This window comes from Polypterus senegalus, chromosome 5 (assembly GCF_016835505.1).
Source record: "Polypterus senegalus isolate Bchr_013 chromosome 5, ASM1683550v1, whole genome shotgun sequence".
In the NCBI taxonomy this organism is placed as follows: domain Eukaryota; kingdom Metazoa; phylum Chordata; class Cladistia; order Polypteriformes; family Polypteridae; genus Polypterus; species Polypterus senegalus.
In genome coordinates, this window is record NC_053158.1 from 20,780,236 (window position 1) to 20,796,482 (window position 16,247).

The 16,247-nt window shown below is 39.4% G+C and overlaps 1 protein-coding gene across 3 annotated transcripts in view; it reads left to right on the top strand.

Moving 5' to 3' along the window:
- The window catches only part of neto1l (neuropilin (NRP) and tolloid (TLL)-like 1, like), a 407,478-nt gene that overhangs the window by 349,392 nt on the left and 41,839 nt on the right, over positions 1–16,247 (top strand). For all 3 annotated transcript variants that reach the window (XM_039754358.1, XM_039754359.1, XM_039754360.1), the window contains exons 8-9: positions 7,056–7,169; positions 8,374–8,932. In XM_039754358.1, the coding sequence (XP_039610292.1) occupies positions 7,056–7,169; positions 8,374–8,932 (673 nt within the window). The remainder of the gene's footprint in view (positions 1–7,055; positions 7,170–8,373; positions 8,933–16,247) is intronic.

A 16,247-nucleotide genomic window follows, 5' to 3' on the forward strand; every position in this document is an offset into this window, starting at 1 on the left:
CAAAGTCACCAAGTCTGCATAATTAGATCTGGACCACCCTGTATTTTAATTATATATAATAGTAAGAAAAAAAGTATGTGAACCTTTTGGGATGACCTGGTTTTCTGGATGTACCAATCATATAATGTGATCTGATCTTCATCTAAGTGACAAGTATAAAACAACACAATATGCTGTGGACCACCGGGGCTCATACAGCCGCCCTAACCCAACACAGACAGGCAGAGACACAAGTTCCAGTACACAACGCATTTTATGTCAGTGGTGGAGCATTTTTTCTTTGCTCCCACATCACAGTACAATTAGTCCTTTCTTTCTTCTTTCACTTGTTTCTCTCTTTCTCTGCAGCCTCCACTCCTCTCTCAGTAAGCTTTGTTCTCCACTTCCCGGCTCTGGCTCAGGTTAGGGCGGCTGTATGCTCCCCAGTGGTCTACAATTGGCATCCCAGATGGGTCCTCCTGGCCATTGATTGGCAGGAGACCCTAATTAATTAATTGTTGTGGCCATCTCGAAGCAGCACAGCGTGAGGCATGCACATATAGCAGTGTGGCAACAGTGCTGCATTAAAGGGCTCAACAGTTCTTCAGGCACCCCCTTGTCGTGGCTACAGGCTTCTATGCTCCAAACCCATGGATCCACCACACTCCTTGGGGGCTGACCTCTAGCACTTCGGGGGAGGCAATGCTCCAGAAACGCTCCTTCCCCCAGTCCTTCCAATGTAGAGGCGTCCCGGCTGTCCGTCACAATGCTTACATTTATAATACACAGATAATTATCACACGTCATGTCTTTATTAAACACACCCATCAAACATCCGTAGTGTGCTGTGGAAAAAGTAAGTGAACCCTTGGATTTGATAGTTGTGATTCAATGTGATGATTTATAGCTGTGGCATACTTTCCATTTCTTCATGACTGGTTTAACTCAGTCCTGGTCCTGGAGGGCCGCAGTGGCTGCAAGTTTTCCTTCTAGCTATTTTCCTAATCAGAAGACAGTCCTTGCTGATAGTAAAACTTGGTATTTAACTATTTGACTTTCATTCATCTAAAAGAAATTTTAATTGCACCATAGAGTTTCCTTCTCTGAGAACATTATCCATGTCTCTTATTAACCAGAATAGATTTAAACTTAACACTCCTTCCAACTTGAAAGCACAGTGGCGCAGTGGTAGCGCTGCCGCCTCGCAGTAAAGAGACCTGGGTTCGCTTCCTGGGTCCTCCCTGCATGGACTTTGCATGTTCTCTGCGTGGGTTTCCTCCGGGTCCTCCGGTTTCCTCCCACAATCCAAAGACATGCAGGTTAGGTTAATTGGCGATCCTAAATTGTCCCTAGTGTGTGCTTGGTGTGTGGGTGTGTGTGCCCTGTAGTGGGCTGGTGCCCTGCCCAGGGATTGTTGCTGCCTTGTGCCCTGTGTTGGCTGGGATTGGCTCCAGCAGACCCCTGTGACCCTGTGTTAGGATATAGCGGGTTGGGTAGTGACTGACTCCTTCCAATTCCCCATCACATTTATTTCTAAACATTGTTTTACACAGATACTTCATGGTGCATCTGCACAGGATTAAAAGAAAGAATGTTAGCTGCAGAGCTGCTGGTTAATTGGTTATCTGTGTTTCAGTATTAATCAATGTCTGGTTAAGAAAACATGACACAATAAAAATTTAAATGCAGCTGCTAAATACTATAAAAGGCAATTAAGGGTTCTGAATTGTAACAGACATGATAACTACAATTAAGCCCAAAAAACATATTGATTTAGGAATAAATAAATGGGTTCTAATTAAGAAAGTGGTTGAAGTAAAAACCTGCAGCGACTGAAGACCTTCAGGACTGTAATTGAGGACTTCTGATCTACAACGTCACTAAAATTTGTCTTTAAATAAAAACACTAACAAGGCATATAGCAAGTTTCATTATCAGCAAGGACTAAGTTCTAATTAGGAAACTGGCTGGAATAAAAACCTGTGGCTCTCCAGGACCATAATGGAGGACTCCTACTTTAACTGGACTCCATGGGATATTCAATGACTTGGATATTATCTTGCCTCCATTCCCTGACTTGCACTTTTCAATCCCCTTGTCACAGTGTTGCTTGGTGCTGGCACAGGGTGGGTGCAGGTGCAGGTGCAGGTGCGGGTGCGGGTACAGGGTGGGTGCACATGTTTTCTTTTTGTCTTCATTGAGTAGGTCAGGCCACCATAGTGACACACCATAAGTTGGCCTCTCCACGTACAGAGGCATTTATACTGCAGGCAATTGAAATTCCAGACCGGTGACCCCCATTGAGTTAATGATGTGACGTTTATAACCAATTGGCTTCACCAGGGATGTAATGTTAGAAGAGATGAATACATTGGTTATCAAATTTACTGTTTTATATCTGAAAATCATTTAGACCACTTTTCAAAAACCTGATTTCAATTTTAGATTAAAGAGTCTTTTTCTGTTGATCAGTGTAAAAAAGGCAAATTAAATCCACTGTGATTCAATGTTGTATTATAAAAAAATGTGAAAACCTCCAAGGGACTTATAGGCACTGTATAGTAAGGACCTTTATGTACAAATGCTGAACTGCATGAATAAAAAAAATCTTTTTTTTTAAGTTATATTTAAAAGCAATACTTAAAAACAATAATGAGTTTGCCTGAATCTTGTGATTGTGACATAAACAATTCTAAAAGGATATTAAATGCTTGAGGATGGTAAGGGAACTTAAGGTTTAATTAGTTTTTGCTGGCATATTATTTCTTACATGGCAGAAGTAAAAAAGAGGCCTACAGAGCTTTGTTTGTCACTCATTGTGAGGCTTTATCATCACTGCAACCAGTTAACTTGTAAAAACGATTATGCCAGAATGTCACTTGTGCTGCCAGGTCATCTTTACTGCAAACCACATTTAATAATAGACACAGAGTGCACTCAGTGAGATGTGACAAATAGGCAGCAGCCTTCCATTGTGAAAATAGAGAAACACAGTTTATTTAGTATTCTGTTCAGACCAGTAGAAATGCATTGGCAACAAGACAATACAGAAACTAAACTGGCATAAAAGTAAAGAAAGTTGTCTCTCATTTCAGGATTCAGTGAAGACAAGGGAATACCTGATCTCTAATACTGAGCTGAATACATCTAGAAATGAAAGATTTCAGTATTTGATTTTTATTACTCTGACGGTCCGGGTCAGTACCACACTTCCTGCTCTTCCCGGGAGCCTCTTGATCCCGGATTGTTGATAGTCATAACCAAGATAAGCAGGGCAGATAGGTGAAAGGAAAGAATAACCGAGATCTTGGGTTAAAGTTTTATCAGTCCTCTGGAGCTGTAAATGCCAGAAGTTGCAAAATGCTGTAAGAGGTTTAGTGTGATGAATCCTTGCATGTAACCCCTCTTGTTTAATTCATTTCACATTGAAGACATTTGTACTGGTATACCCACTGGTTTATTTAATGATAGTAACGTCACTGCAGTGACATTTTGGATAGCTGTTTTGCCACAAGTGCTGCCATATTATAATATTCTTATTGTTAACTGCCATATTGTTGCTCAAAAGTCGTGTTAAAAGTTATATCATCACATCCTGCCTATCTAAAATGGTGACACACAGCTACTTATTATCTCAGCGTTGGTTCTGTTTTTTTAAAACTAAATCAAAAGAAACAACTTGATTAGCGTTAGATAGGGACAGGAAAAACAATTAATGCAGAGATTACACTACCAGACCTCGCTGATCGAATTAGATTTGGTGAAGAAACCTGATTTTCTGCCTGTGTTGTTTATAGTACAGTGATCTCTCGCTATATCGCACTTCGACTTTCGCGACTTCACTCCATCGCAGATTTTAAATGTAAGCATATCTAAATATATATCACAGATCTTTCGTTGGTTCGCGGATTTCTGCGGACAATGGATCTTTTAATTTATGGTATATGTTTCCTCAGTTTGTTTGCCCAGTTGATTTCATACAAGGGACGCTATTGGCGGATGGCTTAGAAGCTACCCAATCAGAGCATGTATTACATATTAACTAAAACTCCTCAATGATATACGATATGCTTCCCGCGCGGTGCTTGATTGTTTGCTTTTCTCTCTCTCTCTCACCCTCTCTGACATTCTCTGCGCCTGACGGAGGGGCTGTTTGCACAGAGGATACGGACGCTCCTCTAAAAAATGCTGCTTTATCGCGGTGCTTCGGCATACTTAAAAGCCCAAAAGCACGTATTGATTTTTTGATTGTTTGCTTTTCTCTCGCTCTCTCTCTTTCTCTGACATTCTCTGCTCCTGACACGCATTCTTTGAAGAGGAAGATATGTTTGCGTTCTTTTAATTGTGAGAAAGAACTGTCATCTCTGTCTTGTCATGGAGCACAGTTTAAACTTTTGACTAAAGGGTGTTATTTCATTTCCAGAGGGCTCTAATAATGTTAACAGTGTGGGAGAGTTTATAAGGGCTTAAAATATATAAAAATAACCATACAAACATGTGGTTTCTACTTCGCGGATTTTCATCTATCGCGGGGGGTTCTGGAACATTTTAAAAATAACATAACATGATTGCCAATGTAATTGTCATAGGCTTATTTTAGTATTGAGAGTGAATTTGATGATTGTAACGAAAAGGAAGGAGTCACCAGCAGGAAGATGTGAAGGAAGGTGACAATAACAGGCTTGAAGCAGTGGGGTAAAGAAGAAGAGAGCAGTGAGCATGACAAACAGCTGAGGAAAGTAAGGAAGCGAGTGAGGAGGCACATGAGCGTGCAATGTCGTAAATGTATATAGGTAGCGAGCCAACCACGTGGTAGGTTCACAGAAAAAGGAAGGGGGACCAGGGGCGGCCTTTGTGCGTCTCTGCCATGAAATAAATCATCTGTTAAAGGAAATAAGGAATGAAACCACCAAAAGGAGAGGTCAGTTCCGAAAGTTCATTACAGCATAATGGTGAGAACCGCCAAACAGAAGACGTTATTTTCAAAGATCGTTACAGGTCACGGCGCGAAATGAAACATTAACACTTAAAGTTTATAAGTACAGTTTAAAGGATGAGCATGGAAAATTTGGGCTTCCTATGTATATTGGAAGTCACAGAAATAGTGAGGAGGATTTTCCCCTATCTACTGTATATATACAGTTTTGGGGGTCCATCCATTTCCCCCCTATGGGTGTTGCAATAGGACATGAAACATACCTAACTTTTGTAAGTACACTGCAAGGAATGAGCACATGAAATTTCAGGTTCCCACCTATATGGAAAGTGCGAGAATAGTGATGAGTCAGTGAGGGCTTTGCCTTTTATATGTAGAGATTCATTTCACATGAAAAGTTTGCGCTGCACATCCATTGTAATGAGGCAACACAAGATACAAACATGGATTTCTGTGTTTTTTTTTTCTAACGATGCTCTTCAGTTTTTTACATTTTTGAAATAGATTGTTTTCCAAATATGTTGAGCCAATGAAGGAGGGCTGTGGCATTATATGCCACTTCTGCTGTAATTTTCTCCACCTCCATTCAGAAAAGAATAATACTGCATATACACCATAAGAGTGGAGTCCAGAGTCACAGGACTGTAGTGTTAAGTGCTTTGATAATTCCCAATGGCTGGAAAACCTTCAAATGAGACAAAAACATAATGTATGTGCAGATGGTTTTTCCCAGATCTCTCTCTTCTTTTAATAAGTTTCATATTCTCAAAAATGGACTCAACACCATCAAATGTCAGACAGTGTTCAGAAGCCATTAAGAAGGCTAACAGAATGTCAGGTTATATAGCACGGTGTGTGGAGTACAAGTCCAAGGAGGTTCTGCTCAAGCTTTATAACACACTGGTGAGGCCTCATCTGGAGTACTGGGTGCAGTTTTGGTCTCCAGGCCACAAAAAGAACATAGCAGCACTAGAAAAGGTCCAGAGAAGAGCGACTAGACTGATTTCAAGGCTACAGGGGTTGAATTGTGAGGAAAGATTAAAAGATCTGAGCCTTTACAGTTTAAGCAAAAGAAGATTAAGAGGTGACACGACTGAAGTGTTTAAAATCATGAAGGGAATTAGTCCACTGGATTGAGACCTTGTTAAGGGTAAATTTCACACAAACAGTAGGAAATTGTTCTTTACACAAAGAAGCATAGACACCTGGAATAAGTGAGCAAGTAGTGTGGTAGACAGTAGGACTTAATGTTGTTTTAGAAGAATTAACTGGATAGGACTGGCTGAATGAACTGTTCTTATCTAGATTGTTCTAACGTTCTAAAAGATGACAACTTTGAGTGAAAATCAGGTCAGATCAAGTTAGGAATTATCGGAAATTACTACATGCGAAAGCGACCTGTTTCCGATTTCAAAATGTCAAATATGTGAAAAAATCAGAATCAGCTCATATCAGAGTGATAGTGTTAAAGCAGCCATAGATTTAGGAGTTCTGCTTTTCTTTTCAATTATGACTTCACTTTTGCATTCTGGCTTTGACTTTTGGTCTAGTTAGTCTATCTTGGTACACAGACACCTGCTTGAAGATACTGTAGATCATCTGCAAAAATTCTTCGTGAGCAGGAAATAGACAAAAGGATCATGGGAGCTGATTGCATGTTAAAGATGTTATTTTCAGTGCTCCAAGCAAGTATGCCGACTTATGGCACCACCATGCTAACAGAGTCAGACAGAGTAGAAAGGGCATTCAGAATACTGTGCAACTATTTAAAAAACAGCAAGTAGTAACCATTAATTGGTCACAATTTGTCATCATTGTTTTAACTTAGTGGTCAGTCTAGGATAGTACATAAGATATGTTTTGCTATTCAAGACACAAAATCAATAAATGCTATAAAAATACTATGAAATACAAACTATATTTGAACATAGTGCTGATGAGAACATCGTCTGCCAGTGTGGGTGTAATTATGGAACAGGCTTTACTTCTGCTGCATTTGAAGTTGTTCTCTACAAGTCGTTTGAGAATTGTCCTGATGTTGTTTACTAATTATGTTCAGAATTACTCTGATGTAACATGTTTCTTTTTGGGTTTGTGTGCCTATAAAATCACAGCATTTTGACCGTATTTTCTTTTCCAGCACCCTGTGAAGCAGACACCTTCTTTTGTCACAGTAACATGTGCATTAATAACACTTTGGTGTGCAACGGAATTCAGAACTGTGTGTACCCATGGGATGAGAACCACTGCAAAGGTAATAATAATAATAATAATCTTCTAGTACAAATGTGTTTACTACCTATAATGAATTATTTCTAAAGTTTACTTTTAAATTTAATATTTAAAGACTTGATTTATTTATTGAGCAAAAATAAAGAAGACCAAAGCAAGTCAAAAGCTTTTGTTGTCCAGTTTTTTTAAATTAATTCAGCATTTTTTGTACATAGGTAGTTTAAACTTATAACAGTTTTTAACTTCCTTGGTATTAACCCTGAGCCTGTCTCAGGTATGGTATTCTATGTAAAACAGATAAACCTGATTCATTCTATCTATCTATCTATCTATCTATCTATCTATCTATCTATCTATCTATCTATCTATCTATCTATCTATCTATCTATCATTTAGTACATTTCATATTATCTATCTATCTATCTATCTATCTATCTATCTATCTATCTATCTATCTATCTATCTATCATCTCCAGCAGCCATACCTCATGTACTTCAGAAGACGTCATCCACCTAAAGCTAAGCCTGTTCAGGCCCAACCAGTACAAGCTTGGGTTGCTGCTGGAAGAGGAGTTGGTGAGGCCAGCCTGGGACGTTTACCCTGTGCTCTGTATGCAGATCCCAATGTTCCAGTGCAGCAATAGGGATAATGTGCTGTAAAAATGGTATCATCCTTCAGATGAGACATAAAACCAAGGCCGTAACTCTCAGCGGTCATAATAAATCCCTGGGCATTCTTTGTAAAGAAAAGGTTGTATCCCAATGTCCTGGGTAAATTACCCACTACAGCCTGGTCATTCTGGCCCCCTAATCATCCCTGTTTCTAATTGGCTATCTCTATCACCATTTTACCACCTAACATCTAATTTGTGGTGCGCATACTACCTCAAAAATGGCTGCCATTGCATCATCCAGGTGGATGCTGCACATTAGTGGTGGATGAAGTGGCTCCCCATTCGCTGGAGGGCCTTAAATAATTAAGAAATAAGAATTATCTATCTATCTATCTATCTATCTATCTATCTATCTATCTATCTATCTATCTATCTATCTATCTATCTATCTATCTATCTATCTGAGTCTGACCCCACTAAATCCAATGATGATAGTTTTAAATCCTTTTTGTTCTTACATTTTTAACTTTTATTTTTAAGTTATTGAATTTTGTCTTATTCAAATATCATAAACAAACTTTGTGACTGTGGCTGTATCATTTTGTTATACAGAAAAGAGAAAAGCTAACCTGTTGGACAACCTCACCAATACCAGCGGGACTATAATAGGGGTTACCTCTTGCATTGTGATCATCCTCCTTATTGTATCCGTCATCGTCCAGATTAAACAGCCACGCAAAAAATTCATTCAGAGGAAAGAAGATTTTGACCAAACTGTATTTCAGGAGGTATTTGAGCCCCCTCACTATGAACTCTGCACTCTCAGGGGCACTGGGGCCTCTGCTGATTTGGTGGACATTGCGGATGACTTTGAGAACTACCATAAATTAAGACGGTCTTCTTCAAAATGTATTCATGACCATCACTGTGGATCACAGATGTCTAGCACGAAAGGCAGTCGAAGTAACCTCAGCACACGAGATGCTGCAATATTAACTGAGATCCAGCCGCCACCAGTAAGACCTTTAATACCACCTACAAACCGAAGGAGCATTCTGGTGATGAAGCACAGCTATTCGCAGGATGCAGCGGATGGATGCGACCTGGATGAAATCGAAGAGGTGCCCACCACCAGTCATAGGCTGTCGAGACACGATAAAGCAGTTCAGCGGTCAGTATCAATTGATTTTTGATGAAGACTATATTACATGGGACCTTCTGTACCCAGACATATCTGTGTTTCTTTCTTTCTTTTTTTTTTTTGAAATTGCAACTCTGTTTACTTTGATTTCTTCCATTTTTCCATTTAAAGTTGAGTTTCATTCAAAGCAGATTTTTAAAATTGCTGCCATGCCAAAGAAAGTGTCCGTTCTCTTCAAAATTAAATGCATGCTGGACCATAGAAGTAGTGGCAAGTTTGAGAATAACTGACATAGTGCATGGAAAAGTATCATCAAAGGACTACATTTTATAAACTGTTTTGTACAAGTACAATATATTTTTTAATATAAATGAAAAACTTGCCCTGTTACTATAATATAACATATTTGTTTGTCGGGTGAGTACACGGCAATGAAATATAATAAAATATTCTTATTCAATATATATTTATATGCGTATGAAAAGGGAAATTATATTAAATACTAAACAAATTGCAGAGTTAAACATGCAATTTTGTCATTTACCTTTTTACAACATAGCAAAGTAATATTTTAATTGAGTATTTGCACCTTGGTTTGTTTGTTGAATAAAATCTAAATGTTTTTAAGAACATTATATTTAGGAAGTGATTGTTGTGGCTACCATGCAACAGGAAGGCCTGTCTTCCACTGATGAACCCTCTCTTTATGTGCTCGTCATAAAAAAAAACACAAATGAATAAATAAATAATTAGCTCCTGTTAGTCCCACACAAATGTTTTGCTACTACTGCAGTACCCTGATCAGCATTTAGGTGGCTCAAGAGGTTGGTTATCAGTGATTTAGTGAATGGCATCAATACTCATTAATGAGCTATAAAGACACAGAGAGTTAAGAGGCACAGAGGAATGGACTTAGGCTACAAAAACAGCACAAAAACACAGACATTTGACTATTTTTACCTTTTGTCCACACTTTTTAGCTGTCAAAAACCAGAGACTTCTGAAAATGCTCTCCAGAGCTGTCTACTTTTGAAAACGTCGGCTTACTATTGCATTGTGAATGGGTCCTAACAAAGTCTTTTAAAAACACAGCCTCTAATTCTGCTGTGATTTTCTCGTGCTTATTAAGTAGGCCTTCCCTGATTGGATCTTGCACATTACAACATTTCATTCCCTGATTGGTCCATCTTCATGGAAGAAAACGATATTCCAACATAGCAGGCACAGACGCCATAGCGCTTGTTGTGTTATTTACCTGTTTGCATCTAAACAGCATTTTGTAGACTGAATGCTACACAAGGTTTTGTGATAAATCCGATTTCTGGCAGCATTACCACTACTTTAAAGATCTTTACTCTGACAAACGCATGCAGAGTGTAGACAAATGTCGACATCATATACGTTTTCAGTCGTTTTAGTGTGGACGGAGACACTTTCATATACAGTGTGAAAACACTAGGAAGGAAGGTGATGAAGGTTGTTTTAAAATGAAAATGTAGTAGTGTGGAGGTAGCCTTAGTCTGGTGGTAGTTTCCCCTGCAAAGAGCTGTTGGTTTCTTCAGCAGCCGGATCTGCTGTCATTTTTATCATCCACATCTCTCTACCGCACACATATTCTGTGGCTACATGCAGTCCCAGCTGCTTTTTTCCCAGTGATTGTGCATACACACCACTTAGCCAGGGTCAGTGGCAATCCATATGCCACACTATCCTCCAAATCCATGAGCTGACTCAAGGCCAGGGGTCAACCAGAGACTTGCCATTGGACACTCATCCAGGCCGAAGGACTTTATCAGCAGTGCTTCTGCAAGTGTTCTTTCTGTCTGCTCACTTCTGTCCACACTTTCAGGAGCTGCTTTTTGTGGCCGGGGTTTCCAGGAATTCCTGACTCCCCTGATAGTCCTTTGCCACCTGAGAAACGTATTGAGGCCCAGGGTGGTACACTACTCATTAATTGATAGGCTTCCATTTATTCATACGATGTAGGTGTTCATTCCATGGAAGAGCTATGAAGTAATGTGATTCTTTCCACAGTCAAGCTTTTTCTTGCTTATTAGTTACATTAATGTTGTTACTAGTGTTAGCACCCATGAGCACAACACAGATAAGTTTAAAGTTGGATTTGTATAGAAATTAATACACACCAAACAAAGTCATAATCTGGAGAAAGTAGACTATGTGGGAATAAAACACCAAGAAAATCAAAATGGAAAAAGTCTTAATCACTATAGTTCCTACAAAAAGTATTCATTGCCTTGGACAGTTTCACATTTTATCTGTCGATTATAATAAAATAATATAAAAAATAATCTTGGGTCTTTTCGGAAAGACACTTTGATATCCCGCAAGACTAGACATTACAACCTTTGAAAGTAAGACCCGTGAGATGGTCACTTTTGCATGTCATGCCCTTCTTACAAACAATTTAAAACAAGATCATGGGCATCTAACATCTCAGTTGTTGGAATACTTTTGGCAGACCCACTTCATGTGCTCCCAGCTCAGCCCAGTAGATGGCATGTCAATGACTAAGCGAAGAAGAAAGAACAGCTATGTGCAAGTTCTGAAAATAAGGAAAGTTATCAGCCCGGACCAAGTGGATTTGAAAACCTTGTAGTTCCAATCGGGGTTAGAAATAAAAGACTTCATAAAAACTTAAAAAAACATTTGGCGTAATGCACATGAAGAGCAGGTTAGAAATTATGAAAGCAGTGGATTTAGAACGGCTCAAAAAACACAGCGCGATAAACATGCAGAGCAAGTTACAGATTATGAAAGTAGTAAAATTCGAAAGTATCAATGGATAATGGAGCAGCAAAAAGAGATCAAATATATAGACATGAGTGATATGTCAGAAGTATTTAGATATTGTTAGGCTTTAAAGTTTAAGTCGGAGACTTGTAGATCATCTAATTCATGTTACCATCAGGGTAAAGTAGTGGTTGCCTCCCAATGAAGAGCCGTATCTGCAAGAATTAAAAGATTTGTTGTTTGGTGAAAGTGAAATCCACAAACACTACAGGCAAAAAATTTGAGTTTATAATAATCTTCATCATTAAATGCTCAAAACAAAGATTTACACAATAATGGACCATATGCTATGAGAATCTGAGGTCCCGCAACAATTAAAGCTACGACAAGTTTAATTTCGAAGAAACCACAGTTTGGTTAGGTGTATATTTATGATCACGGAGAAGCGATGCAACATAGAATCGAAAGAGTATGTAACAATTCCCATGAAAATAACAATCTCTTTAAATTGTATATTCAGATAACCAAACCCGGGGGTGAGTGAGCAAAGTGAGAAGTGGGCGGAGCCCTCCAGTTATTATATAACATTGAATCACAGAGGATTTAATTAGAATATTTGACACAGATCAATAGGGAAAACACTTTTTGATGTCAAAGTGGTCTACATTAGTTACAAATATAAAACACAAACTAATTGAGTGCATAAATATTCAACCCATTTAATTAAATATTTAGTAGATTCACTTTGGCAGCCATGACAGCCTTGAGTCTGTGTGCACAGTTCTCTCTTTCTCTCATTCTTCTCTGCAAAGCTGCCCAAGCTCTGTCAGGACATGATGATGGTGTGTGAACAGCTTTATTCAAGTCGAGCCAGAAATTCTGAATTACATTGAGATCTGTGCCTGTATTTATCAAGCACCTCAGAATTACTCCTAGATATTGCACTAAAAGTCTGACTAAGAACAGAATTCGTCCTACCAAAGAGTAGGACGTGAGAAGTGGTTATGAAGTGTCTTACACCCATTCCCAGTGAGAAGTAGGAGATTATATTTGAGAATGAATGATGTCAGAATTTTACTACACCTTAAGCTACAAAATGGCACTCATGAAGGCACTTTGTAATTTTCTTAGAAATCATGATAAAGTTTCATAGTTTTCTGATACTAGGGCTTCACAACAAAGACAGTAATAATAATAGTAATATTTAAAGTAGAAGGAGGAAGAAAAGAAAAAGAAGAGTAAGGAAAACATAGTAAGGTAGAATATTGAACAAAGTTGCACAACATTGTCGCTTCTTCGCAATCAATATCAAGAATTATATTTTAATAAGATGAAAAGACTTAGACACACACTGAATAAGACTAAGGCCTGGTAGCAGACGCGTTTATTTAACAATGAATGATCCACAGAAGTACTTTCAGAAGAATCACCTGCTGTTATGGCCTTGGAAAACGCTTCATAAAGTAACAGTTACTGAAACTAACCATGACTGTTCCAACACTCAGTTTTCCAAGGCTCCCAATTGTCTTCCAGAGTCACATGATGTGTCTGTTCCTCTCTCTGTGAGCCTCCTCTTATTTTCTGTGAGGCTCTCTGTGAGTGTCTCCCCCTGACTTATTGAACCTTTCCTGGCTTGTAAACAGTTTACATCCATATGCATAATCCACACGTATGCCAATGATCTTAATGAGAATATCATCAATTACACCGCCAACTCCAAGAAAACCAACAATTTGCATAAATGCATCTTTCTTTAACATTCCTTCACGTGAGAAAATGTGTAAATCTGCATATTACCTTGTATGTTGTAAGGGTGCAAAACCGGCTGTGAAATACCCAAATCACTGCTATTGTAAGGCTGCCTTTTTCAACATAACATTATCGACATTTTCTGTTGACAGTGCTTGGTTTCTTCACTTAGATGGAGCGATCACATGACATACAAGATTTGTTACAAATATTATTCCATTTTTGTCAAATCGATATCTTTTTACCAGTGAATTGTTGTCCAGTGTTTTCAAACCATCCCACCTTTCCCAGAATGTGTGGTGCCAATCTTTGCCTAAACACCATCTTCTGGTTGCTCCTAGCGAGTTAAGAGAGCTCACAAGCTCTCCAAAATCTTGGTGAAGTTTCCCAACTCAGGAAAATTGATTTATTACAGTGTACCAAATACCAAAATAAAATGTTTTTACTCCTACTTCTAAGTGTACGACCAAATTTGCGTCACTCTGAGATTTTTGAGCTAGTTATGGCAATTTTCTTGTTCTGAGATTCTTAATAATTATAGCCACTGAAATCTGACTCAGCCATTCCAGGACATTAACATTGTTGATTTGAAGCCAGTTCTGTGTAGCTTTGGCTTCATGCCTAGGGTCATTCTCTTCCTGGAAAACAAATCTTCTCCCAAGACACAGGTTTCCGCAGACTGCATTACGTTTTCCTCCAGGATTCATTTTAGCATCACATGCTTTCCACAACCTGCTGCAGAAAGCATCTCCCCAGCATGATGCTGCCACCACTATGCTTCACGGTGGGGATGCTGTGTTTTTGACAATGTGAAGTGTTTGGCTTATGCCAAAAATAGTTTTCATACTGACAATGAAAAAGCTCAATTTTGGTCTCCTCAGATCAGCACGCCTTCTTCCAGCCGACTTCAGAGTCCCTCATGTGCCTTCTAGCAAACCATAGCTGATACATCATGTGTGTCTTTGCTCTCTGCAAATCTTCCATAAGGCTGTGACTAGTGAAGCACCCAGTGCAGCAGTTGTTGTTTTTACAGTCTCTTTAACCTAATCCGTTGTGGCTTGTAACTCCTTAAGAGTTTTCACAGGCCTTTTGTTGGCATCCCTCACTTGATCATTCCATTTTTGTGGACGGACTGCTCAAGGCAAATTCACAGCTTGGAAATGATCTTGTCTCCAAACACTGACATGTGGTTTTTAATTGCCTTTTCATGGAGTTGCTCAAAATGTCCTTTTGACTTCATTGCTTAGGTGAGGCCACTCCGCTGACTTAGCACAAGTTGGACCTTCCCGTTTCAGGTGCATTTTCTGTATATAGTAGTCAACAGCAAAGCTCTGACTACATATAGGTGAGCTCCACTGAACTAATTCTATAATTTCTAAAAACTGGCTGCACTGGTGATGGTTTAGGTATGTCATGTTAAAGGAGCTGAATGGTTAGGCAATCAACTATTTTGTGATTTATAGTATTAACTAATGTATACCACTATGCAGAGATCTGTTTTCTCATACTCATTAAAGAGTATTTTTCTGTGGATTAATGTCTAAACATCTACATTAAATCCCCTGTGATTCAATGTCATATAGTAATAAAATGTGAAAACTTCTATGGGGGTAAACATTTTTTATAGATGCTGCATAAAGAGTACATTTTGCCATCTCAGAGACATCCTTGTCCAGATCATAAACAAATGTATTGCAAAACCAAAAAAAAATCAAGATGATTAAATAATAATAATAATAATAATTTATTTATTTAGATAGCACTTTTCTCACTACTCAAGTACTTCAGTGAGTGGGAAGCCACTTCAACCACTAATGTGCAGCATCCACCTGCATGATGCGACAATTGTGCCAGTACACTCACCACACATTAGCTGTTAGGTGGTGAAGTGGTGAGAGAGAAAGCCAGGGGGTGGTTAGGGGGCCAGAATGACCAGGCCGTGGTGGGCAATTTAGCCAGGATATCGGGATACACCCTACTCTTTACAAAGGATGCTCAGGGATCTTTTATGACCACAGAGAATCAGCACCTCGGTTTTAAGTCTCATTTGATGGACGCCACCATTTTTACAGCACAGTGTCCCCATCGCTGCACTGGGGTATTGGGATTTATGTGATGGTGCAGGTCCTGCTCCATGCTCCCTCTTCTCAGTTTTGGGAGCTTCTTGAACCCGACACCATCGATAACGTAACCGAATGAGCTGGCAGATGAGGACAAATCACACATGGAGCGAGGGGAAGGTGCAAAGATCAAGTGCTTTTATTAAAAACAAAAACCAAACAGTGTGCAAAAAGAAAGTGTAGTGCTTCAAAACATCCATAAATGAATAATCCATAAAATGAGGTGAAAGGTGAGGTTAAAAGCCAATAAAATACAACCAATTAAACCAGGTTATAAACCAATAGGCTGGAAATAGTCCCTTTTTAAAAAAACCCGGTGCCTTCTCCTTTACATTGGCGGCTCCCCTGCTTCTCCCATACGGGCCTAGCAGCAGAGCAGTCACCCTGTCCGCTGGTGCAGCTGACCTTTTTCTGGTCTGGTTGACTTCCATTGCCTGACTGCGTACAACTCCCTCACTGAACGGATATTCGGGTCCCCAGTGACCAGGGTGCCCACACTGGGGATATCCCTCCCAAGCCTCCTTGACTTCCGCTGCGAGTTGTCCACACTTCTGGTCACTCCAGCTCCTCTGAACTGCTCAGCTGAAGCAACCGCTTCTTACTGCCCCCGAATGTCGGCCAAACACTCTTTCCAGTGGCTCTCCTCCCAGCTGTCTGTCTTGACACTCACAAGCTTACTATTCCTGCTCGCTCACTCCCGCACTGGCCTTCCTCTTCTCTCTTTA